Source organism: Lygodium microphyllum, unplaced genomic scaffold (assembly GCF_053477565.2).
Source record: "Lygodium microphyllum isolate KBCC unplaced genomic scaffold, Lygodium_microphyllum_v1.1.10 scaffold_81, whole genome shotgun sequence".
In the NCBI taxonomy this organism is placed as follows: domain Eukaryota; kingdom Viridiplantae; phylum Streptophyta; class Polypodiopsida; order Schizaeales; family Lygodiaceae; genus Lygodium; species Lygodium microphyllum.
The window spans coordinates 222,246-249,180 of NW_028229564.1; the positions used below are offsets into that span (position 1 = coordinate 222,246).

Genomic DNA, 26,935 nt, shown 5'->3' on the forward strand with positions numbered 1-26,935 from the left:
GTTGTAAGCGCTGCACACAGCAACCTCTGGAAACCCCTAAGCACTGCCTTTGGTCATGTGATGAGACGCAGCTCCTGTGGAGAGGAGCATGCCGCATCCTTCACCGTATAGCACCCAGCCTTGGATATATCTCATGGGGAGCTTTCTGTTGGCAGGCAGTCAGCCAGGGCCAACACCTTCTGTATGAGGTCGAGATGCAGGACACGATATTCATTATTGAGGCAGGGTCATACGCAGTGGTCGGCTTGGAGGCACTATCCATCCGTCAGGTACTGGAGCCCACAGCAGACCACTCCAAGGTATGGGAGATCATAGGGAGTCTTACTGGATGGCATATCTGGAAGGCGCGGTGTCAGGAGACTTTCAGCACAGGCGACCTTAGCAAAGCTCTGACCTCCATCATCCACTCCCTCCGCGGTCGTTCGGATCAGGTGCAGGGCGAGTCAAGGGCTCGTCAAGAACTCCATAGTCATTTCATGCATACCTAAGGTGGCTAGGACCTGTTTTTTGTGATGCAGGCAGGCAGCCCCAGATGGCAATACACCCCCTCTACATGGCTTCTTGCCCACATCCCCCCCAAACTACCTTGAGAGGCTTGTATTCATGGTGTATTTGTGACTTTGCATCAGCTCCAGCTAGTCTATTGAGCATGAGCACTCCGCTGTAATCAGTTTTTTTGAGTAATATAATCAACCACATTTTATTTGCAAAAAAAAAGTACTAACTACTCACTAGGAGTGTCTATTGTTTGTATGATAGGAAGAAGAAAGGAGGAATGACGCAAATCGATTGTTGGATACTAAGTGGTGTGTTGAAGGGGATGGACTCTATTTCTTTTATACTTAGATATCTCGAATCCTTGGTCGAAATTGTAGGCCACAACCCAAGTGTGCTCTCTAGGCCATCAAGATAGGTAATTGTATTAATCATGAAAAAGTTATAAGATTACAAGATTACAAGATGCAAGATGCCTCTAGGCCATCGAGCATAAAGCAAATACAACAAACTCAACAAGTACTCTCTAAAACATCTCAATCAAAGTACAAAGGAAGAATACGAGAACTAGAGGGGGGGCAAAAGAAACTACAACGTACCAAGAATGCAAATCTTCTCTAGCGAGGATATCTGCCAACTCAATCAAGTCAAGTTGCCAATGAAGAAGTCCTTTCAAGCAAACTATATGACTCTACATTCCTAATGAAGCATTAGAGATGAAGGCATTCCTCATAGTCCATATATGTCAACTACCCCAAAAGCATTAGAAATGAAAAAGTACTTTTATATCGGCCTGCATAAGATCCACAACCTTGGGATGTCTAAAGACATGCTCTTTTGGAAACATCCATAGCCCAACCACTCGAAACTAAATGGCCGATAGTAGTGACTAGAGCTTCCACGCCATTGAGCAAGTAAACTCAAAAAAGTTCCTATCATTAGAAATCCTCCACTTGGAGAGTGCAAAGGCAAGAGGAAGAGCACCAATCAACATTAGCCAAATGAAATCAACATTTGTTAAGCCAGCCTATCATTATCACAATCTCCACCGTGCTTGACATTTCTAGACACCGCACGTGGTGTTGCCCTTCTCGCATGTTGAGAAATCTGCACCCTTCACCTGCAGTTTGCGTTTTGGCATTTTGCATTTAGGGTTTGCAGCCCCCAAAAGGGTTGCCATCCTAGACTGACTGTGCCTACTTATAGGCCATTCAATCCGTCACCTCTTCTCTCCAGCCTCTCCACTACCCTCACACCCCTTCAAGAGAACATTGCAGTTCATGGTTCGTGGCTATCTTCATCATCTTCCTTGTGCTACGGCACCCTTGTTTCCTTGTATCACATTCACTCCATGATTCAGAACTTCATCATTCCATTCATTAGAGTTTCTTTTCTCTTCTCTACTCTTCTCCATGTTTGCCAAGTTCACTCCGTGTTCCTCCTCACAAACCCTACTATCTCGCTGGTACGTCATCTTTTGATATGGTATCAGAGCCGGATCTACTCAAACAGTGGCAAAGATCCTCCACTCCAGTGAAAGCAAAGACCGGTGGCGAGTTCGGCATCCACTTCTCTTCTTCCGCTACATCAACATCCTAATTGGTGGCTGCTCTCCCTTGCATTTGCCATTTTTCAGCCTGCATTTATAGCCTTTCTCTCTCCTCACCTACGTTTTTAGTATTTCTCTCTCCTGCACTATCGTCTGCATCAAATCCAGCCTTCCTTGATTGCATTTGCCCACAAAGATCCTCCTTATCAGAGAAGACAAAGAACGGTGGCGGGTTCGGCATCAACATTTGGTTTCTCTATCATTTCCACCACACATTGGGAGATATCCTTTTTCTCCCTCCCCCACCCTCCCTTCTCAAATTTGCCACACCGGTACCATGGCGTCTCCACTATCAGATTGTCCTTCTACTGGGCGCTACTACTGCAGCACGAATGATCATCCCACCGAAGACTGTCGACATCGACCTTTGCTCCCCACCCCTCCAGAGTATATGCGTCTTCCACCAGGTACTCCTTGTGCCACCTCTCCTTTCAGGGCCACAAAGATCCTTCTACATCGGCTATTGGAGTATTATGCTCAAGGCGATAAGCTGCAACCAACGCACACTAAGTCCTTTTGAACACACGGAGGCTCTAAGACCTTACGAGGTGATAAGCCCTCCTAGAGACCACACCACTGGGCGGAGGTTTCCCCCATCCAATTCCGGGTATAGTGGCTTCCACGGCCTGCATCATCTCCTCCACAGTCCACTCTCCTGAGAGCCTGTGTCTGTTCCCCACCCTTGGCTCATCCTGAGCCTCCTTCCCAACCCTCTTCCACTCAGGTTTAAGAGGCCACTTCATGGTGCTTTCCGGCTTCTTCCGAGCCCCAGATACCTTCGACACGACCGGCGGCACTTCCTTCCTCATTAAATGCTTCGCAATCCGTGAGCCATGACTGGTTGTAGTCCCTTTCTCTCTCAAATTGGGATTCAAAGGGGGATTTTCTTACTTTGCCCTCAGAGGGGGCTTCCAATTCTTCTTCAACTTCAGAGGGGCTCCTACTTCTACTCCTTCCGACTCAGAGAGGGACCGTATGTGCCATGAAATTCTTCACACACCAACACCTTTCACTTTCGAGGAGTGGCTCTCCTTTAAGCAATCATTTTCTCTACTCATACCCAAGATCTAGAGAACCTGCTTAGATCGGGGCCCTTGGATCTTCGACAGCGACTTGGTGACTAGACCTTCCTATTTCTTCCAACATGGAATCACGGAACTAGTGGCTTCTCCCGAGGTTGAGTTTCGGGTTCTACGGCTCATCCAGTCTCCTAACTATTTTCAAAGGTCTCCTTTCAAGTAGTATTCTCAGATTACAGAGTGGATCTTCTTCGTCCCTTGGTCAACATGCAGCCAACTCCCACGATTGAGTACATGCATATCCTTATGGTTCTAGACACCACACAAAATCCAACATTTCTCCTATGCATTGCATGTTTTCATCATCTTTGTACTAGAGCGCTTGGGTAAGTGAACAATTGTGAAGAAAACTGCTAGGGTTTACACTGAGGACACACAGAGTGTACAACCACAACAGAAACACAAACAGACAAACACAAACATACAAGGCAAAACTCAAACCCTAAACGGAAAACTCAAAACTCAAACAGAGAAACTCAAACACAATATTAGATCTATCTCAATACTTTTTGGTACACACTAACTAATTAGGTCCCTATTAGCCAAGGTTCGAAAACTGCTACTTATTAATGGCGTGAGCCAATGCACCACCACCTATTGGGACCAAAAATAGACCTGTCTCACTGTGGGCTCTTCTACACACCAAACAACACCTACAGCCTTGCATCTACTAGGAGCATCTAGATGCAAGGAAATGATTTATCTCACAAATGCATTTGTAGACATGAGTTTCAAACTATAGTCCAATGTATTGTCCAACTCAACTCCAAGCAAAGGGAGTATCCCGTACATAAAGGTGACTAACATCTTGTTATAAAAGAGAGGGAGCTTGAGCTCTTGCAAGAAAAATGATACACAAAGAATGCATAAAAGATTAACACAAACAGAAGAATTGAATGTTGTAAATGAATGTAAGAGTGTATAGTGTGCTCAAGGGCAACAGAGTGTGATTTCTACCAAAGATGAATCCCAAGCCTCTGACCACCAGTCGGAGTGTGAAGAGAGAGAAAACTACAAAACGCTGACACCGAGGGCTGCCAGAGACAGAGACGACATCTGCAGAGTAGTGAGATGACACTAGGCGGCTCCAGAAGGAAGCAAACACAGGCTGTAGGATGTCGCCTAATAATGGAGATGCTAGCGATGGTAGCTCGAGCCCAAACACAGCCTAGGATATGGCGCCTGACAATGGGCGGCAACTGGAAGAAGGCGCCAGGGTACTGCAAGGCTGGAGGGAGAGGTGGCTGCAATCGCGAGGGCTGGACAGCCACGTGGAGGTAAACTAATGGCTGAAATCTGCACTGGAGAGTGTGAAACCTACACAAACAAAATGAGGCTGAATGGGGGCAGCCAGTCTATATATAGATGTGGAAGGGCGCCCCAAAATTTAGGGTTTTTAGGAGGCCACTGAAACTCTCTTGGACCGCTCCCCTTTTTAGGGCTTTTCATTAATTAATTGTGTTTTGTTTTAGTTTGTTCACGCACCTTAAGATAGACCAATTCCCCTTCTTCAATGGAGATGTCTCTTTGGTGAGGATCTGCATAAGCTCTAGCTCGATTTTGAGCTTTCTTAATATTTTCTTAAGAAAATTTAACATACTATTCATATCCTCCAGAAAATCCTTTGCTGCCTGAACCTTTTCCTTGTGCAGTCCTACTACATGAGGAGATCTGGGCTGAAACCCATACATTAGCATAAATGGACTATATCCAGTGGAAGAGTGCTTGGCACTATTATATGCAAACTCTGCTATCAGTAAATACTCTTCCCAATTAGTTTGCCTTTTACTTACATATGCTCTTAATATATCTTCAAGGACTTGGTTAACACTTTCAGTTTGCCCATCAGTTTGCGGGTGCTCCGCCGTACTCATACTAAGTTTAGTATCTAATTTCCTAAATACAGCATGCCAAAATTGACTATCAAATTTTCTATCCCAATCAGAAACTATATTTGCCGGAAGGCCATAGAGTCGGTATATGTTCTCTATGAACAATCTAGCCAATTCTGGTGTTTTAACATCAGTTGAAGTTGGAATAAACCTAGCCATTTTGGTTAACCTATCCACTATCACCCACACAGAGTCGTGCCCCCTCTATGTCCTGGGTAATGCGACAATAAAGTCCATGGAGATACTCTCCCATTTTCCCGAAGGAATCTCTAATGGGTGGAGAAGTCCTCCCATTTTCAATCTTTCAGCTTTATTAACCTGGCATTTATTACATTTGACCACATAGTCAAGGACGTCCTTATTCATTTCAGGCCAATAGAATTGCCTTTTAATAAGACACTCAAAGAGTATCTGGCGTCTTATTTCTTCATCTTTCGGGACACATGCCCTACCCTTGTAGAGTAAATAACCATTATCAATGGTAAAATTCTTCCACTTGAATCCCATTTGAGCAAACTCTGATGCTCCATTTGCTTGTTGAACATCCTCAAATGTTCCTTCCTCAGTGGAGGCTTTTCCATTTGGATCCCCATTTTCTATTGCTTCCCATATGTTGGAATGTGCTGGATCAACCTGGCATTTCCCTTTGAATAAGGATTCAAGCAAATCGGAAGTGAACTGAGTAAAACTCAATTCATTTATAATGGGCATTTTGCTAAGTGCATCAGCCACTATATTCTACTTTCCTTTTCTATATCTTATCTCATAGTCGAACTCTTGGAGGAGCTCGGCCCATCTCGCTTTACACCCTTGTAGATCCGGTTGGTCATTAAGCCACTTAATGCTTTCATGATCTGACAAGATCAAAAGTTTGGCACTGTACAAATAGTGCCTCTATTTCTTCATTCCAAGTACTATTGCATACAGCTCCCTCTCATAAACAGAATAATTCCGTTTTGCACGGTCTAATTTCTTGCTTTCAAAAGCAACTGGTCCACCTTCTTGTAATAAGACCGCGCCTACTGCCCTATCACTGGCATCAACCTCAACCACGAATGGTTTATTGAAATCCACAATTAATAGTACTGGAGGTGTAGCAATAGCTATCTTAAGTTTTAGAAAACTTTCATTTTGTTCTGTTCCCCAATTAAAACTCTTTCCTTTCCCTTTAAGTTGGTCCATCATTGGAACAGCTATTTTGGCATAATCTCGAATGAATCTACGATAAAATCCAGATAAACCTAGGAATATTTGCAGCTCTTCCACGTTCCTTGGAGATGCTTATTCAATAATTGCCCTTACTTTTTCTAGATCCATCTTGATTTCCTAATATGCCCTAAATATTTGATCTCTTGTGTGAAGAATTCACATTTAGTTTTCTTCGCATAAAGGGAATGTGTTCTTAACAATTGGAATACTAATTGTAAGTGTTCCAAATGTTCTCCTCTTGATTTACTAAAGATCAAGATATGATCCAAGAAGACTACTACAAAGTGTCCTACATAGGGCCGTAACACACTATTCATCAACTTCATAAAAGTAGCTGGTGCATTAGTGAGGCCAAAAGGCATCACCAAAAAATCATAATGCCCATATCTAGTACGAAATGTTGTCCTAGGAACATCCTGGGCCTTAATTCTTATTTAGTGATAGCCTGATCTTAAATCAATCTTTGTGAAAAAATTTGCCCCTTGTAATTGATCAAAAAGATCTTCCATTCTAGGTATAGGAAATTTATTCTTCACCGTTATTTTATTAAGTGCTCTATAATCAACACGAAGTCGCATAGAACCATCTTTTTTCTTCACCAATAAAATTGGCGAAGCCCAAGGTGAATTGCTGGGTTGTATAAACCCTTTATCAAGGTAATCCTTAATTTGTCTTTCGACTTCTTGGTGCTGTGTTTCACTTAGCTTGTAAGGTGGTTTAGAAAGAGAGTATGTATCCCTATCTATATCAATTGGGTGATTGACATCACCCCTATCTGGTGAAAGGCCACTTGGTAAATCAAAAGGAAACACATCTTTAAATTCATCTAACAAACTACTTAATTTATTATTTACATTCAACTCACAAACATACAAAAATTGTTGCTTAATATTACAAAAAGTAAAAGTATCCTGTACTACAAGAAGAAACCATAACATATATACCTCACAAGCTTCCTTCTTTATCAGCTTCTGAACTTCGAGGAAACACATCAAAGGGTTATCAGATACTTCATGTTCACCTTGAATCACAAAAAGTCTTACCATCCCTTTGAAATTCCAGTGTATTATGATGATAACTACGCTTTAAGGATGGTTCCACTCCCTCCCTGAAGCAATATCGACTCTTTCCATGTTCATAATTTGGAAATCAAGCTTATCTTTATATCCTTGGATCTCAATTTCCAAATTGGATACCATTATATCCTATATTTTATTATCCTGACCTTGCATCATACGAACAACATATTGATGCTCACTCTTTTGTTGGGGAAGTTTCAACTTTTTGACAATTACATAATCTATGAAATTGTGGGTGGCAAAGTCATCAATCATGACTCTAACCTCTTTCCCGCTATCAATCCATGCACTCTAACTAAATCATGTGGCCCAAAGGTAGGCTGCCACATAGAAGTTGACATACAACACCTGTGTTGTACATCCTTGTGCAAGACCTCTAAAGATTTATACTTTTCATGCCCCTTTAATTCCAAGGTCTGCACTACATGGATTTGTTTCTCTTTTCCCTTGCCCTTGCCCTTATCCTTTCCTTTATCTTCCCCCTTTTTCCTTAAAGGGCAATTCCATGCACAGCATGGTTAGGAGATAGGCAGTTGAAACACAGCCTTTCTTTTTTGGCCATATCAAAGTCATCTTGACTTAGCTTTGGCCTTACATATTGTTTCTTTTCCAAGGGTTGTTTTTTACCCTTAAGAAATGGCATTTTACTTTTAGATTTGCCTACAAATTTTGAGGCTTCAAATTCCCTAGTCTTAGGCTCCGTATCCATGAGACTAGTGAGTGCACCTGGACGGGTATTATCTTCATTAATTAATGCCAATTTAATTGCCTCTTCAAGCATCTTAGGAGAACTCCTTTTAACTTCCTTTTACAGGCCTTAACTAGTCCTCTTATGAAGCCTCTTGTCTTTTGAAATTCATCTATTCCTTCCAATTTAAGGATTATCTCACGATACTCGTCAAGATATGTCAGCAAAGGTCTTCTCTTTTGTCTGACAAAATCCCAATCTTTCCAATTTCTTTCCATTTCATTTTCAAGAAGGAATTCTTTCAAAAAGACTGATTCAAATTCAGCCCAAGATTCAAGTATTTTATTTGCCTCCTTTAAAGTTCTCCACCATTTATATGCTTTCGGCCCCAAGGTTAGACTGGCCTCCAGTGCTTGGAGATGTGGTGGAGTATTCTTTAATTTGTGCAAATTTTTCCATTTTTGGAGAAAATTAAAGATAGTATCTTTATTTCTGTCTTTTTCCTCCCCATCAAACTGAGGGGGTTTCATATCTTTTAACACTAGGTTATCCCTCAGCTTTTGATGGGGTTCCCTAGAGTCTCGCATAGTCACATCTAGATCTTTCGATGAAGATGGAATATCCGAGGTCTCTACCTTACCTTTATCCTTTTCTAATAATAAGGCTAATTGGGATTTTATTTCAATGAGTGCTTGAGTTAGTAACTCCATTTGAACCCCCTGTGCTTACCCAAAGCAGTTAGATCATCAGATTGCTCCCGTGTAGCAAAAATTAATTCCCATTGTTCTTCTTGTATTTCCGTTTCATGGGAATCCACCATAGGGTGGTCCCCGGAACTAGAGCCTTTGGTTACCCCCTCTTTCTCTTTCCCCTCCATTAATACACTGGAATTTAGAAAGCAAACATAAGAAATTTGCATACAAAGAAGAGGTACTTCCCTGATTACAGAGGGGCACAAAGAACGGTGAAGCGTTTCTCAAATCTGCACTAATTGTGTGCAGAGTACGCGAGAATAAATCCTGTTAGGCAAGAACGTTGGGTAAGGATGTGATTAAACACCCCCCCCCCCGCCAGGTCATGTGGAAACTATCTGTGACCACATTGTAACTGAAAACAGGATTTTGCCCGACTTGCACTGTCCCAATGGACTTTGCCCAACTTGCACTATCTCGCCGTACTCGAAGTACATGGGCTTTGCCCGCGACGCCAACACGGAAGTGATCTCTCAGGCAATGCCAACACGGAAGTGATCAAGTGGACTCCGCCCGCGCGGGTTCAAATCCTGCCGTCCATGCCAACCCTGCAACCGTCGCCAACACGGAAGCGTCAGACGCTTCTACACGCCAACACAGAAGCGTCTGAAGACAGGACCCGTTCACGCCAACACGGAAATTTCGAAACGGCTGAAGATGAGGACAAAACCCCTTTCGACAGGACATGGCCCGACAGCTCTAATACTAGTATTAGATAACTTTGAGTAAGTAAATTGTTTTATCAGATCTGTCTTTTGCTGATGAGCAACTCTATTCCGGGCAAACAAGCTCGAGAGACCTTTCTCTCTCCTCTCGACCACGCTTAGGAAGTTCTTCCAATGCCACCCCCTCGTGACCCATCTACCAGCTATCATTACCTGGTGAGTTCTACTATTTTAGTATTACTCACTTACTTCCTAAGCTCCCCTTAACCCCGTACGAGCGCCCAAAGTGCCTTGGATGGTCATCCCTCGCACTTGTCTCCCCATATGTTACATTTATTAATGTAACACCTCCCTATTCCCGTCTTCTTGGTCACTTTTACTCAATCGGCCGCATCCCATAAAATTTAACTCTCACTTAAAACAAAAAAAATGTTCAATATGATTCCATCCGCTTTTGTGAGGCTTGGTAGGCTACTAGGTAGCCGATGTACACCCTTTGTTCGATGCTATGTCCTCTCTGGGGTGACTACTTAGACTCCCTTCGTAAGATAACCATCAACTATGTAGTCTTGGTAGACTACTGGGCAATCGATGTATATCCTTTGTCCGATGCCCTGGCTGCCTTGGGATGAAACACCTTGGGGTAAGTAAAGAGGAGCGGTTCGAGAGAGTTTCAGTGGTCCCCCAAAAACCCTAATTCTTAGGGACATCTTTCAATATCTATAAATAGACAGACTGGCCCCATTCAGCCTCATTCTATCTGTGCAAGTTTCATACCCTTGAGTGCAAATTTAAGCCATCAATCCACACACACGTAGTTGTATAGCCCCAGAGACTGTTGCCACACCTTCTACTACTGCATTTGCTCCTCCAGTGTGTAGGCAACAACTCGCAGTCCATCTCCATCATCAGGCGACAGCTTCCGCTATCAAGCGACAGCTTCTCCACACCAAGCAATAGCTGCCAATCCTCTTCGTCATCTATCTAGCTTGCGTTTAGTGCTTCATGTCCTCCTGAGACATGCATTTGCTGCATCCTCTCCATCTTACACTCCGACTGGTGGTCACAAATTTGGGATCCATCTCCAATGGACGTCACTCTCTAACAAGCTGCTCTGCCCTTGAGTATCTGAATACTCTTACATTCATTTACAGTATTCATTCACTTCAAGTTGTGTTTTTTTTTCTCCTTCTGTTTGTGTTTGAGTTTCTGTGCTTGAGTTTTGAGTTTTGCGTTTAGTGTTTGAGTTTTGCTTTCTATGTCTGTGTCTGTCTCTTTATGTTTCTGTCATGATCGTACACTCTATGTTTCCTGAGTGCAAACCCTAGCAGTTTTCTTCATACATGGGTATGTAAATGTATAAATACCTACAACAATACATACCCAAATTTCATGCAAAACTTGAGTCTTCATGTCATATTATTATCTCAAGCTCAACCTTCGACTCCAGCTCTAACTTACCTATCATGCACGACCACGTGTGGCCCTCACTCTACTAGCTCTAGCCCTCCTCTGTGCATGAGTCTCATATGCCGATGCCGATAGCTACTCATAGAGCATGGAGTAGATATCTCGCTCCTCCTATGATATCTTTGGAATGTCCTGCACGTTCTCTATATCGATCTTGTCAACATTCACCTATAAAGATGAGCAAGACAAAGATATTAGAGAAGATTCAACATGTTCAATGTTCATACATATCACAATTTACAATCAAACTTCCAAGCAATGTCAAGTGTCAAGGTTAAAAATTTAATTATAAAAAATACTATTCATTACCAATTTACCTGTGAAGGCTTAGGAAACAGAGCGGTGCTCTCAAGAAGCTAGAGATTGCAATGGCAATATACTAAATACTACAACTGGATAGTTGTGAGCTTGTTGCTCTGGCCAATGTGCTCTAGTTCCTCTTAGCATGCCCTGAACTACAATCTTGCAAGAGAATATAAATAGCAATGCATTTCTATTCAAATTTAAGAGATTGAGGTTAGATAATTAGCAATTGCTAATAGACAAGCCCCAGAATCAACATTTAAGTGGACAATAGACTATAGAACTTGTAATCTATTACCTAGGTTGCATAATGCATTAGATTATCAAGATTCAAAACATAAAAGTCACTAGTCACATACCAAAGTAGAAGCACAATTGTTGTATTCCTCCCACCAAGAGACAAGCTAAAGTTGTATCTCGCGAAGCCTAGTTGTTACATTAACTTATTTCTCTTGAAGTAAAAACTTGTTACAAATCAAGGCCTTGCCAATTTAATCCATGTACTCATATAGAACGGCCAAAGTATTCCCCTTCATATCAATGATATACAATATAGTGTAAATAGAAGTGAGACTTTTCACCAATGCCTCTGCCTCAACCCACTAACTGTCATTTAAAATATTGCAACTAAAAGCAAGAGACTTTTGAGACTCTCTCACTCCATGTGAGTCACTCCTAGCATGCAATGTTCCGAATCAAATTTGAACGGAGCCGTATCAACTACTTCCATACAATAAACATATAAGCAAATCTTGTGACGGACGGCTTAAATAGCTCAACTGTACTATCAGTTCGAAACATGCTTGTGACGGATCGTTTTTTCTTCACAAATCTTACTATGCTTGTTGTTGTCTTCAAAATGTCATCCACCCAAGATATTTACCCAACATCTTCAATAAGCAAGTCAAGGCAATGGAATGCACATGGAGTCTATATTATGCTAGGAAACTCCTCCTTAAGCACATGTCTCATAGACACACAATTGCTTTCATTATCTGTCACCGCTTGCACCACATTTTGGACTCCTATATCCATGATGAATTGTCGCATGTCCTCCCAATTTGAAAACGCACGCCAAGTGGTCTTTCATGCGCTTATTACACTCCATAATTTCTCCAATCCACATATCTTGAATTGCCTTTTCTACGATCCACCGCAGCCCTCATATCCCTTGATTGGCATAGTTAGTTGGAGATTCAGAAACGGCGAAACGAAAACAATGGAAAAACAGTAGAAACGGAGTTTCATCTCCATGAAGAAACGAGAAAATGGAGAAACGGGAATACAAGCAAATATGTAACTCCGATTTAATATATAATATAGATAATAGATGACAATAAGCCACACTTGTCACTTGATCGAGAAATACTTGGCATACACCCGATTGATTATTAACATTGAAATTTGATACTATCATACTAGGTCGGAGGTCCTAAATCCTAACTTCTATAGCTTGTTACCTATAGCCTGCACCAATTTCCAAAATCGAAAGATACATCAGGATTCATACAATATACTTAAACTTTGAATTGGCAAGTACCAAGCACACTCCAAAGATATTCATAGATCACACTTTAAAGATTAGATCATTACAATTTACATGTAACATGATAATAGATACACATGAATCACAAAAATACCCAGAGGCTAGATCATATTCATGAATCATGAAAAAAAGATACACCTGGAGGCCCTGTTGCTGCAAAAGCTACATCATCTACTCCCCTTTCCCCTATAATTGATGCATTTTGATTGCCTAACCGACTGAGCTTCCACGCTTAAAGAGAAGCCTTCATGTCAGCGGGTACATTTGGGCATGGGCCTATGTCTTTATTTGCCACATGTGCAAGATGATCTTTGATCCTTGTGACTGCCCCTCCTCTTTCAATGCCACAATAATTACATCTCCATCGCTTGGAACCACCACTACCTCTATACTCGGTGAGAATCATCACATGATCCCATGCAGCATCCTTCACCATAATGAGTGCAGGGCCCACGCTGCAGCGTGAGATGGTCACAGCTTCATGAATCAGAATCACGATTCACAGGCTACAACCTACAACCATACAGAAATTTGAGATAGAAGATTCGAGATGAGAGAGAGAGAGAGAGAGAACGTATATGTATGTGTGTGTGTACATGGTTCTGGAGTTCTCAGTCGACAAAGACTCACGTTTGGGCCAAAGTTTTGCCTCAAATCACAGTCTGCAAAAACGTCATTTCTTGCGCGTTTCTGTTTCTAGAAACGCTATAGCGTTTCTAAAACGCCAGAAACGGCATTTCGTGTAACTATGGACGTCGGTAGGTAAAAAGGAGTGATTGAAATATGATGCTACATGGAGTCAAGTGGGATACCACATACAAATATCATTTTTTTGTCTTTCTAACACTTACCCGTAGCGGGAGTCGGGTTGATAAATGAAAATCCCAAGTGGTATCATACATGTTCGACACGTGGTTGTGATATTTCAATTTTGAGATACGTGTCTCAAGCAGGAAGAGAAGGAAATGTGTTTTCACTTCTAATTTTGAGTCCCCAAGTGGAATTGTACGTGGCAAGGGGCATGTTTGCCATCTAGTAACTAAGGGGAAGCAAGGGGCAGCTTGGAAAAATAGAAAAAAAAAAAGTAAAAACGTAAGGAGTTTTTAGAAGAAAAAAAAGAGAGGGGAAAAGGGGTCAACACAATACAATCAAAGAGAGAGAGAGAGAAAAAAAAAATCTTGCAGCCTGAAGAGAAGGGAGAAATTTGAAGTCAGAAGAAGAACCAATTCTTAGAAGAAAGAGGCCGTGAAGCTCAAGTTATCGAAGCCGTGGAGCATGATCGAAGGGCTGTTGAAGTCAATGGACTGATGCGAGTTCTCATTTTTCAGATGATGGTAATAAGAGTCTTTTTTTTTGTCTTGTTTTCTTCTACTGCTGCGTGGGACAGAGAGTATGCAAATCTGTTCTGAGAGACAACAGACGGTTGTTCTTTGTCGTATTGAGAGTGACATTTGTTAGTTGCTTGCATGAGGCTTCCCGCCAGCACAAAAGAATGAAAGTAAAGGATCTCTACTTCTGAAACTGGGTATGTGGAAGAGAATATGTATTATGGGCAGATGTTGAATGCATGGACTTGAGTTAGTGGAAATCTGGAAGGATTTGCAGCCAAGAAAATAATCAATCAGAGTTCATAAAGTTCGAAGCTCCCGCAACTCTTCATCAATGCAAGATATGATGAGATGTATCTGCTGGTATGCTGTAATGACAATCTAAAATCAAAGAAAGTGTTTTTCCAATTGCAACTTGGTGCTTTTGGAGCAAAGAAATTGTATTTTGTTGTATAGAGCATGCAGAAATTTACGACTGCAGGCTGTGCAAAGCTGTTTCAGGACAGCAGATCAAAGAATTTGGCTTTGAGTTGTTCTGGAGAGTTATAGATTGGAAAGAGAGCTACAACTTTTCTTTTTGAAGCTCGGCGATCTGAGATCTGGTTAGAAAGTTATGAACTATTCTGTGTAGTGCTCTATGAGGCAATTTCTGTGCTCTATGAGGAAACAGGTAAATTCAGCAACATCTACGTCACCAACTTGGTTTCCCATGAAAGTCATCATGATTTTCCATTGTTATATCAGTGTAAACTTTGTTTTGATGCAGTAATGGAATGTCTACAAAAGTGAAATGCTTGTAGCCGTTGAATTGGTATGAAAATTTACCGTATAAAGCTTTTGGTTACCTATGTATTTGGATTGTATTTATGTGTACTCTAAGAAAAGAAGAACAAAAAGGATCTACAACTGGTTTTACACTGATTGAAGCAACCATGCTTTGTGAGGCAGTTTGCTGCGTGGGGTTGCCATTCCTAAAAAATAGGATTTGTGTGAGTCTGAAAGCTCGTGTTGTCAAAGTCTCAGCCATGGTTGTTTCAATGTCAGATTCCCTCTAAAAATGGTAAAATCTGAGCTTGAAGGTTTAAGATGCTTAAGTATTGAGTTGAAGTCTTAGTGAGGAGTGAGTGATAAAAAATATTTTATCATGTGTTCAGTGGTGCTGTCTCGTGGGATTTGTTGAGGTGAGATCCTCAGTCTTTATCCTGTGGTGTTATCTTGGGGGTTGTCAGAGGCTGACTAACCAATTCACCTACAAACGTGCTTTCAAAATGGATCCGACACCGATTAGGTAATGGAAAATTGAAATTTGGAAAGAGAATAAGTAATAAGAACTTAGAAGAAGATTGAAAAAAGAAGAGGACGATGACGACGACGACGATGACGACGACTATTGCTGCTGCTGCTACTTGTAAAAAGAATCAAGAAGAAGAAGGATGGAAGAGATGTGGATGGAAGAAGAAGAAGGAAAGAAGACCCTTGGAAGAAGACGAACTTAGAAAGAGGAAAGAAGAACAAGAAGAAAAGAAGTGACGAGGAGGAGGAAGGTGCCCTTTCTACTTCGCTAACTATTAAATTGGGATATTGGTTTTTGGAAGGATTCTTCAGCTTAAAATAGATAGCACCACGGCAAGGGAGAGCAAGCTGCAATTGGAGTGCAGGAGTTTGAAGGCGAAAATGCAAAATGAGGCCCGTAACCCATTTTTCCTCTACATAACCCGCTGCCCATTTCCTACAGGACCCCAAAACGACATTTCCCCATTCCCATTTCAAGCCAAAACCGCCATCTTATTTCTGCAACTTCGAAACGTTGTTTTCGGATACTATACCCCGCATCCCAATTGGGCAAAACCCACTAGGAGAAGCACGGAGATGGCAACTCTCAGCAAGGGCAGTGGTGAGGCCAAACCCACACTACCCTCCGTCAATCATCACAGTCGGCGAACTACTCAACTCCAAAGGGTTTATCTGACTAGCCTGCAAAGGCCCACATCATCTCCTTAGAGACATCGAATGCGAGTCTCGTTCACATCTGTGAGTTGCCTCCTTATGATATGTTTGTAAAGGCCCACTCGTCACATCTGTGAGTTGCCTCCTCATGATGTGTTTGCAAAGCCCCACTCATAACATCCAACCACTTTAGCACCTATTTGGCTTGTGGACAGTGAAGCTACGGAGGAAGTCTATCTAGAGTAGCCTCTCGCCTTTTCTTCCATTGACCGAACTAACAATGTATGTCACTTGTGGAAAACTCTTTATGGACTGAAGCAAGCATTGAGATCTTGGTAGCACAAGATAAACGAGCTCTTACGGACTCATGGATACCATTCAATCCCCTATAATCCAAATCTATTTTTCCACGCATTAATTTAAACTTCATTATATATATATATACATATATATATACATGTATATATATATATACATATATATACATGTATATATATATATATATATATATATATATATATATATATATATATATATATACATGTATATATATATATATATATATATATATCTATATGTATATATATATATATATATGTATATGTATATACATATATGTATATATATGTATATACATATATGTATATATATGTATATACATATACATGTATATCTACATATACATGTATATGTATATATATGTATATACATATACATGTATATGTACATATACATGTATATGTATATATATGTATGTATATATACATGTATATACATATATATATACATATACATGTATATGTACATATACATGTATATGTATATATATGTATGTACATATATATGTATATATATGTATATATATATATATATATTATACATATACATGTATATATATATATATATATATATATATATATATATATATATATACATATATATATACATGTATATATATACATATATATATATATATATATATATACATGTACATATATACATGTATATATATATACATATATATATATGTATATACATATGTATATATGTATATATACATATGTATATACATATATATATATATGTATATACATATGTATATATACATATATACATATGTATATACATGTATATATATATATGTATATACATGTATATACATGTATATATATATATACATATATACATGTATATATATATACATGTATATATATATATATGTATATACATGTATATATATACATATATATACATATATATAACTTCTTCGCCCACAAAAAAAAACTTTCTAGCCTCCAAACAAAAACTGCCATGTTTAGCACCAACAAGCCAACCGCCTAGCATACCAACAACAAAGGAAAGGAGACAAGCAGTAAAGCCATTCAATGCAAACAAACCTTCATTTGTAGGTAAACGACTACGAAGATGCTTCAGCAAGGCAGGAGTAGGTCCCATAACCAATGAGCTGCAAAAACAATAAGCTATACTCCAGCTAATCTCAAACACAAAATAAACAAAAGAGAAAAGCATTAAGGCTACAAAGGTACCTTCTCAAAGTCCGCAAAGGATTGCCAGACAACAAGAGCCTTCGTAACGTTGTCATGGTTCCTAACATGCACAAGGATGAAACTTAGGAACAACCAATACGAAGGAAGTGATACATTCAGATGGCTTTAATCAAAAAGTAATATCGTGTTAGTAAGGCACCAAGCTCAGCAGGTAGTCCTGCCAAATTGTTGTTGGACAAATCCAACACTGACAATCGTAGCGAACAGGCTTCTACAGGGAATTCTTTTATCTACAAAGCAATCAATTAGATGTCAGCATGAACATAACTTGACCTTTGGGATGACATACAACACCTTAACCCAATAAAGTTTTTTGCCTGATTTGTCTGAAGATCTAATGTTCCCAAATTCTTCAATGAGCTGAGCTCTTTGGGTAAAGAAGAAAGCTGATTATTCCTGAAACATAATCCAACCATCCCCCCACAAAAACAAAAGAAATCCGGGAAAAAAGAAGGCAGAGAAAAAGGTCAGAGACAAGCTTGAGACATTTCAATTACAGGGCACGGATGAAAAAGATCTAGTTACATAAGAATCACATTTCAAGTAAAATATTGAAACACAATAAGAATGCCTCACAAAAAAAGAACCAACTTAGACCTGAGTTCTCACCTACCCAAGTGAAAGTTCAGCCAAGGAGGAGCAACCTGCAATGGATGAGGGAATAGAGCATATTGCTGCCAAAAAATTGTTGAGTTAGCACTGGTAACATTCCTCAAGATTTTAAGTGAATGTTTACAAAAGTTTAGGTTCATATCAGTGATTAATTTGATATGTGTGGCTTTAACTGTGAATATTCAATGTCTTAAAAGAGTTATAAAATCTAAATCATCTTGTCACATTCATTCTCATACAAGTACCTGAATATGACTAGCCAGGAAGTTTTACCTCATTCTTTTAATATCCACTTTCAGAAGACAATATCTTCTGACATATGGATTGGTCAGCATCCAGTGCTTCTATTAAGATATGTGGATTTCGAGATGTTATTTCAATAGCCAATCATTGGCATGGTCCATGATTTAGCAACCATCATGTTCTACATAGATCAAGAAGGGTCACAGAACAGATCTGGGCATCCCTACTTCATATAAATACCAAAAATCTGGTTCACTTACAGATTTGGGCTCCTAAGGAAATACGAAGTTGGCTAACATTTTGGTATATGGTCCATCATGTCCGAATAAACCTCAAGCAAGCAAACAAGGGGTTTAGTTGGCATTGCTCTCACTTTATTGAGGTTTAAAAACGCGCGCGAAAAAGCTCTCCTGCCCAACACGTCGCTGTGCCCCCGCCTGCCTGTTCGTCGTGCCCCCACCCGTCTGATTGTCGTGCCCCGCCCCGCCCCGTCCTGTCTGTTCGTCGTGCCCCACCGGTACAGCGCCATCGCCAGCGACTCCCTCCCTCACCATCGACAAGAACCACTCTCCTCGTCATCACCTGCGCCCATCCTTCTCGCCTTTTCCAGGGCCCTTCGCCAGCTCCCTGCGCGCCGCCTGCGTCCGCCCTCCCCCCCCCCCCCCCCCGCGCGTCCGCCCTGCCCCCTCCGCCTACGCCTACCTACCGATTGCAACTGGACTCCCAGAGGTGGACTCCTAGATTGTTGGAGGAGACTTCAACAACCTGGAGGCCTTGGAGGACCAGCAGGGCAAAGGAAGAAACTACCAAGGCATGGCTAAGGAGGAGCAGGAGGCATGGGAGGTCATTTTGCTTGCAGTCGGAGCACGTGATGCCTGGAAAGACCCTGCCTTCCACAGGAGGGAGAGGTCGTTGGACTTCTCCTGGGGATACAGATGGCTAGGTGGAGCCCTGCTAGAGCAGTTGGACAGGTTTTATGTGGGAGAGTGGGGAGGCTCTCATGGAGGCCAGATTGAGCAGTTGGCAGGCACCACGTTATCCGATCACTGCCTAGTTCTCCTGACACTTGACACCCCAGCATCCGCCCTAGATACACGATCCTGTCGAATCCCTAACTTGATCTATAGGAGGGAGAAGGTGTCGAGACAGATAGAGCAGATTTGGACCAGAGAGTGGGTCAAGAGGGACAGGATAGCAAAGGAGGTTGCAGAGGTCCTAGCCGAGTCAAGCAGAATCTGCCAAGAGGCAGCCATACAAGCCAAGCAACAGTGTTGGGAGGAGGAGAGAGCACTCCGGCGAGACCTTGCAGCCACGCAGAGATTATTGCAAGAGGCACCAGGGGACCCCACCCTCCACGCACAGGAGGTGCGTGCGCGTGCAGCCATTGCTGGCCTAGAGGACAGGCGCTCGGAGTTCTCTTTCGGCACTTTAGTAGCCTTTTGGGCGCGGAAGGGGGACACAATGTGCAAGGAGTTCTTCCAGGTGCACTAGCCCCACACCGCGGGAGAGCAAATACGCAACCTTAGGGATCAGTATGGGGGGACCCGTTCTAGCCCTGATGAGGTGATGGAGATTGCCACCGACTATTACACACGCCTCTTCCAGCAGGAGACAGCTTCAGCTAGAGGACAAAGATAAAGACAGCAGGTATGGGATCACACCCCGTCCCTCATCACAAAGGAGATAGGACACTCCCTCCTAGCCCCCTTCACAGAGAAGAAACTAGAGGAAGCTTTCCATACACAGGATGGGCAGAAATGCCCGGGGGAGGATGGCTTCTCTAAGGCTTTCTTCACTACCTACTGGGATGTGGTGAAGGACCCCCTACAAAGGGCTTTCCACGAGATCTTCACCTCAGGACAAATGCCAGGGAGTCTCTCGGCAAGCCTTATCAGTCTTCTCCCCAAAGGGGGAGACCGGTTGGAGCTCTCCCACTGGAGACCGATCACCTTATTGCCAGTGGCCTAAAAGGCACTGGCAAAGATGATTGGTAGGCGATTACGCCCCGTGCTTCCAGATATCATTCATGACACACAGACAGGCTTTGTCCAGGATAGGAGCATCCTAGACGATGTATTTACATTCTTTGAGGCGACAGAGTGGGCTCAGCACAGTGGCCAGAGACTAGCAGTACTACTCTTGGATTTCAAGAAAGCTTATGACAGGGTGGACTGGGACTTCCTAGAGGGCACCATGGTGAAGTTGGGATTCCCCCACGCTTGGATTTGCGGGGTCTCCGGCCTGTACAGATCAGCCACCAGCAGGGTTCTCATAGGCAGAAGGCGAGGGGAGGAGTTTCAGCTGGAGAGATCGGCCCGACAGGGCTATCCCCTGGCCCCATACCCGTTCCTACTCTTCGTAGAGGCGATATCTCACTTCCTCAGGTCACATGTGAGCGGACTACGCGGCCTCCGACTTCCAGTGAGAGAGGAGACGGAGTTGTTAGACTCAGAGTACGCAGACGACACAGGCCTCTACATAGAGGACGATGAGGTGATGCTGGAGAGAATGAGGCTGGCTCTTGATATGTTCTGCGTTGCAGCGAGTGCGAAAATCAACTGGCGAAAGTCAGTTGGTTTCCTCACAGACCCGGACTCCAGCATGGAGTGGGGCGTCCACCTGGGATTTAGATGGCTGAGCAGAGGGCATGAGCAAAGGGCAGACCATCCGATACCTAGGGTTCCAGGTGGGACTCGACATCACTCCTACCCAGCAGTTTCTTCCTGTCCTAGATTCTATTCGGAGAAAACTGACCTACTGAAGCACGGTTCGCCTCTCACTAGCCGGTCGAGCCCTAGTGGTTAACCAGGTCCTCCTAGCGATGGCCTAGTATATCGCCTCGTGTTGGTGCTTCTCCTCATCGTGCGTAAGGCAGCTTCGCCGCCTAGTGCGGAATTTCCTTTGGTCTGGGTCTGATGGCTCCAGGGACTCCAGGGCCAAGGTGGCACAGGCGACCATCATACGACATTGATCAGAGGGAGGGCTTGGGATCATAGACCTAGAATATCATAGTATGGCCCTCTTGTAAGCGCTGCACACAGCAGCCTCTGGAAACCCCAAAGCACTACCTTTGGTCTTGTGAGGAGGCGCAGCTCGTGTGGAGAGGAGCATGCCGTATCCTTCGACGTATAGCGCCCAGCCTTGGGTGTATCTCATGGGGAGCTTTTTGTTCACAGGCAGACAACCAGGGCCGTCACCTTTTGTATGAGGCTGAGATGCAGGACATGATATTCATGATCGAGGCAGGGTCATGCGCAGTGATCGGTCTGGAGGCTCTACCCATCCGCCAGGTACTGGAGCCCATAGCAGACCGCTCGAAGATATGGGAGATCATAGGGAGTCTTACTGGATGGCATATTTGGAAGGCACGGTGCCAGGTAGCTTTCGGTGGAGAGAGACTTTCAGCACTTGCGACCTTAGCAAAGCTATGGACCTCCATCATCCATTCCCTCCGCCGCCGATGGGATCAGGTGCAGGGCGAGTCTAGGGCTAGTCAGGAGCTCCGTGGTCACTTCATGCGTATCTGGGGTGGCCAGGGTCTGTTCTTTGTGATGCACGCAGGCAGCCCCATTTGGCGATATAACCCCCCCCCCCCCCCCCCCCCCCCGCCCCATGGCTTCTTTCCCCCATCCCCCCTAGACTGCCTTGAGAGGCTTGTATACATGATGTACTGGTGACTCTGCTTCAGCCCCAGCTAGTCTGTTGAGCAGGAGCACTCTGTTGTAATCAGCTTTTTGAGTAATATAATCAGCCACATTTTACTTGCAAAAAAAAAAAGTTGGCATTGCTGGTTTCTAAGAAATCGGAACGAGTGTTTTTTGTTCCATTAAAACACTTCATTTATTAAGTGACAGCTAATAAGATATTAAGCAAAATGTGATTGCATGTTTCAAAGACTAGACCATAAACTTTGTCACAAGGTCCGGACATAAGTTTAGTGATAGCATTCAATGCAAGCTTGCATTTGAAAGGATCCGGCTCTGCACGCATTTCCTTTAAGTGCCGAAGTTGGAGTGTGATGTGCTTAGGCAAATGTCAAATAGTGAAACATGGGTTTGCATGCCAAATAGAACCCTCAATAAGAAAGCGAGAGCTAGCTCCACTTTAAGTTTCTCAAGTATGTGCTGCACAACAATACCCAAAGTCCGGGACAATGCAAACAATGAAACAGAAGGACCTAGTGAAGCAATAATCCCTTCCACAAAAGACATCTACAGATAGCAGACCCTTGAATAGATCAATCAAGTAGAATTCAAAGGGCTATTAGCCTCACCCAATGAAAATAAAGCCTGGGACAACTCCAACTAGCCTTCACTTCCCTCACAAGGTGTGCAACCATACATTATCCTTCAGCGGTTTCAATGTTTATGGCAAGAGTCTGGGGTTACTTCTTTCCAGAGACACCGGAGGGACCCTGCAGATCAGCCAGAATAATCTGGCATGACAGCTTGAATATGTCCATACATTGCAGAAGCTAAGAAAGGGCCACAAAAGTAGCTACGTAGGCTGCACCTTCATTGGTGGGACAATCTAAGTATATACTAGGTTTTGGTCCTACACAAGCGGCAACCATGCTTTGGCTAGGTGAACCATTACACAAATCCTAGTATCGAGACCCTTAAGGAAGAGCCATTAGTACTGGAAGCAGAGATATACATTTCCTTCAAGGCAAAAGATTGTACAGACTTTGTGTGTATCCATCTATGTTGGCCCATGTCTAGGGACTTTTTATGATAAGTTTGAGGACAAGACCCACTGGATTTGTATATTTGAGAGGCTACTCCAATGGACTTCTGACACCTGGAAGAGGATGTTCTACAAGATGTTTGCAAAGAGACTCTTGTAGATAATGGTTGACCCTATGGTCACAGTGCACACTGTGGATGTTAATGCTCTCTCCCAATTGATATATTTTTGTTTGAGGATGATGTTGTTAGTGATGATTTAGAGATCGGTCCATTGAATGTGGTAGGTAGCTTTATTGGTTTCACATCAAATATTGACTTCACTTCTTTAGATGATATTAATGCAGAGAATGAGGATGTTGCTTTTCATTGCAATGATTTCTTTTGGATGACGTGAAGCATGTATTTCTTGATTAAAGAACTTTTGACTCCAGAGAGAGTCGTTTCAGTCAAGAGCAGAGGCATCTTAGTTCATGCAAGCGCCATTCTTGTCCCAAAGGGGTCATCTACAACCAAGTCTCAAAAGTGGCCATCTAGGTGTAGGTCCTTGAGGGACCATCCTTATCTCACATGGAACTACTTCACTTTCGGTGGACTTTTTTAGCTGTTTTTTGGTGTGTCCTAGACAAGGTTGAGACTGATATGACAAAGCTTACAAACACCACTATTACAAGTTTACAGCATAATTTATTCCATACACATACATATCCAGGTATGGAAGTATGGAAAAAGTATGGTTGGTTTCTTTTAATCAAACCATACATACCCCTAAATTCTTTCATCTTACCAAGACCAAGACGTAGGCAATAATTTAACAAGTTTTACAACAGCATTCCAAAATACACCTTCAACATTGGATAGATCTACAACTTGTAGCCTTTAATGAATCATTGAGCAAAATAAATGAATCATCATAGATCCATAAGGCTTAAGAGATGAGTTTTTTTGTTATTTAGGCCTTAGAAGTGTACAACATCATGTGGTAGACAAACAAAACAAAAAATGTCAAAGTCTCAGCCAGTTGACAACTTACTTTGAAAATTTCAGTTAGTCGAGTGAGGTATTGCATACCATGCGTAGTTTTTACAAACATGTGCAGAAGTATAATAGTTTTTCTATTTGCATATGGAAAAAACTATGGTTTACAGAGGTCTTATCAAAAGATTAAAGAAGAGTTCCAGCTCCAACTCCAGATTGAGACTAAGTTTGAGTTTCAATTTATAGGCACCACAATCAGCACTGAGTTTCTCCAACCGCACGTTTGCATCACACACCTATATATGTCTTTTTCCAGGGGAACACTGAGTTCCTTCAATATTAAGTTCATGGCGACACACATCTATACATCTTTTTAGAGCAGGTGCTTACCCTCTTTCCTTTCACACTCTTGTTTCCTAAGCACTTTATGGTGCATCTTACATAGTTTTGGCATTGAGAGGGGGCTATTTCTTGTACCTTTCATTCACTTGTGTTCTTTCAATTGTAACCCTCCAAATTCATTTGGGTTTCCCCATCTTCATTTCATTCCCACAATATCATATGAGGGGGTGTTGAGATAGTGTTCAGCTCCATCTGGGTAGACCCATCTTTTGTATTGGGTGCCCAATATTGTACACACTTTTGTGCACGTTTAACAAAGTATCGAGTAGCCCACTGTCATTGAGAATTTATATATCACACATATCAATTGTAAAATTCTACACTTAATTCAGTCAAGATTAGTATGATACTTCACTGTACATAAACATTTCTCCTTCTATCTTGGTAAGTTGATGTGAGTGAGCATTCCTGCATCCATCAGCTCTGCAGAAATGGCCTAGTCAAGACTGATAACAGGAGAGTTTTCCCTTGACTCATCAAGAACCCCATCATGACTTGTGACCCTGTAATCTTTGTCTATTTATGTACTGATGGAGTTCAACGAAGGTAAACCGCTCTCCAAGAGTACTAGCAATCTCTAAAGAAAATCGTCCCAAGAAAAGTGTGATCTGAGATCTCTATCCAAGAGTGTGCCTAGTCTATGTTCGGACGTAAGGACATAATTGTTGAAGAGAAGGAGCTGCATCATATGCATCCCTTGGGAGTTCATGCACACCCAATATGCAAGAGGGAGTTCATGCACACCCAATAGGCAAGAGAGGGTGTTAGTGTTAGTAGAGTATTTGTCAGCTCATGTGTGAGCCTGAGCTTGATCTGCGCTAGGTATTTTTATTAGGTATTTTAGGTATTTTTCTGGTGTGGCATTTTATGCCAGTGAAGCATTTTATGCACCAGTCGGCCAGCATTAATGCTGGCCGACCAGGATTTATTGCTCCCCACTTTTCAGCCTATTTATACTCAGTGGCTCCTCCTCAGTCATCATCATCATCTTCACCATCTGCAGACTCTGTGGAGAGAGGAGCCAGAGCCAGTGCCAGTGCCCACGCAGCCAGTGACTCACTGTTGTATGCGACTGTCTCGTATTCAGATATATGGATTCCATTTCCCGTGCATACATCTGAGTTCTCATCTGCATCGTGTTCTTTTCTTTTCTCTTTTTGTCTCGTGTTTCAGCAGTTTATTTCAGCACATGTTTATGCTTCCACCGCTGCTCCACTTCTGACATGGTATCAGTTTTCAGGATTTGTGTTTTATTGCTGATTTCACGACTGTTTTCCCCTTTTCTGCTCAGGCGGCTGCTGCTCCCTACAGGCAGCCTGTTTGACCTGCGTTTTCTGCAGTCTTACCATCGCCTGCTGCCTACGCACCCTCTATTGCATGCGCTTTTCATCTGCAGCTGCTGGCGACAGTTTTCTACCTGTTTTTCTCCAGTTTACAGCCTGCGTTTTGCTGATTCAGCGTCTCTCGTGGCTAGGTGACTGTTAATTCAAGCCGTTTTTGCTGTTTTTGGCAGTTTTTTGACTGATTTTTTGACTTTCTGCAGCAGATTTTGGGTTATATTGCATGTGAACTCTCATTTTCTGCAGTCTGTGCTTGTGTTTTGGCTGTGTTTCCTCTCTAAATTCCATCTCTTCTTTACTTCTCTTCTTATCCTCTCCATATGGCTCCTCCGTGCACTTCCACTAATGATAAGTTACATGGACCTGATTATCTCACATGGAGTGCTGTTATGAAAGCTTGGTTTGTGTAGAAGCGGTTATGGTACATCGTCTATGGAGCTATTCCTCGACCTCTCCATCCTTTTCCTCTTCCTGAAGCCTTTAATGAGGACAACCATGAGGAAGCGGTGCTCACATGGGACTCGGACGATGCCCATGCTTACTCGGCGTTGCTTCGGTGTATTTCTAAAGCGGTCTTACCGGCGGTTACCTCCTGTAGGACATCTCCTGAAGTATGGCAGAAGTTGCAGCAGATGTACGAGACACCTTCCACCATGCGGGCAGTCACACTTTATGGCCAGCTCCAGCAGATGAAGTTTGAGCCGAAAGATACTATTCAGTCTTTTCTTCTTCATGTTACGCAGGTACAGGACCACATGCAATCTGCTCTTCCCGAGGCGCATCTCGTCGGGACGGTCATCTACAAGCTCCCCCCGAAGTTTGATGGAGTGGCCAATGCTTTGCGAGCGCAGACATCATCGACTCCTGTCAGTTTTACACATATGACCTCGATGCTTCTTGAGCATGAGACATCCTTGAGATTACAGGGGCGGCTTCCGGCACATTATGGAGGCAAGGCTTATGTAGCTTCAGAGAGGGGTAACGGGAAGAACAAGTCGAAGGCCCAGTGTTACCATTGTGGCAAGAAGGGACATTTGCGAAAGGA

At 42.6% G+C, this 26,935-nt stretch overlaps 1 protein-coding gene across 1 annotated transcript in view; it reads right to left on the reverse strand.

The window, feature by feature from the left end:
- Positions 1 to 26,935, reverse strand: part of LOC148008694 (plant intracellular Ras-group-related LRR protein 6-like) — a 108,320-nt gene that overhangs the window by 40,797 nt on the left and 40,588 nt on the right. Inside the window, exons 9-13 of the mRNA XM_087674068.1 lie at positions 18,244 to 18,304; positions 17,948 to 18,026; positions 17,770 to 17,860; positions 17,610 to 17,670; positions 17,460 to 17,527 (exon numbers count right to left, since the gene is read on the reverse strand). Coding sequence (XP_087530194.1) covers positions 17,460 to 17,527; positions 17,610 to 17,670; positions 17,770 to 17,860; positions 17,948 to 18,026; positions 18,244 to 18,304 — 360 coding nt within the window. The remainder of the gene's footprint in view (positions 1 to 17,459; positions 17,528 to 17,609; positions 17,671 to 17,769; positions 17,861 to 17,947; positions 18,027 to 18,243; positions 18,305 to 26,935) is intronic.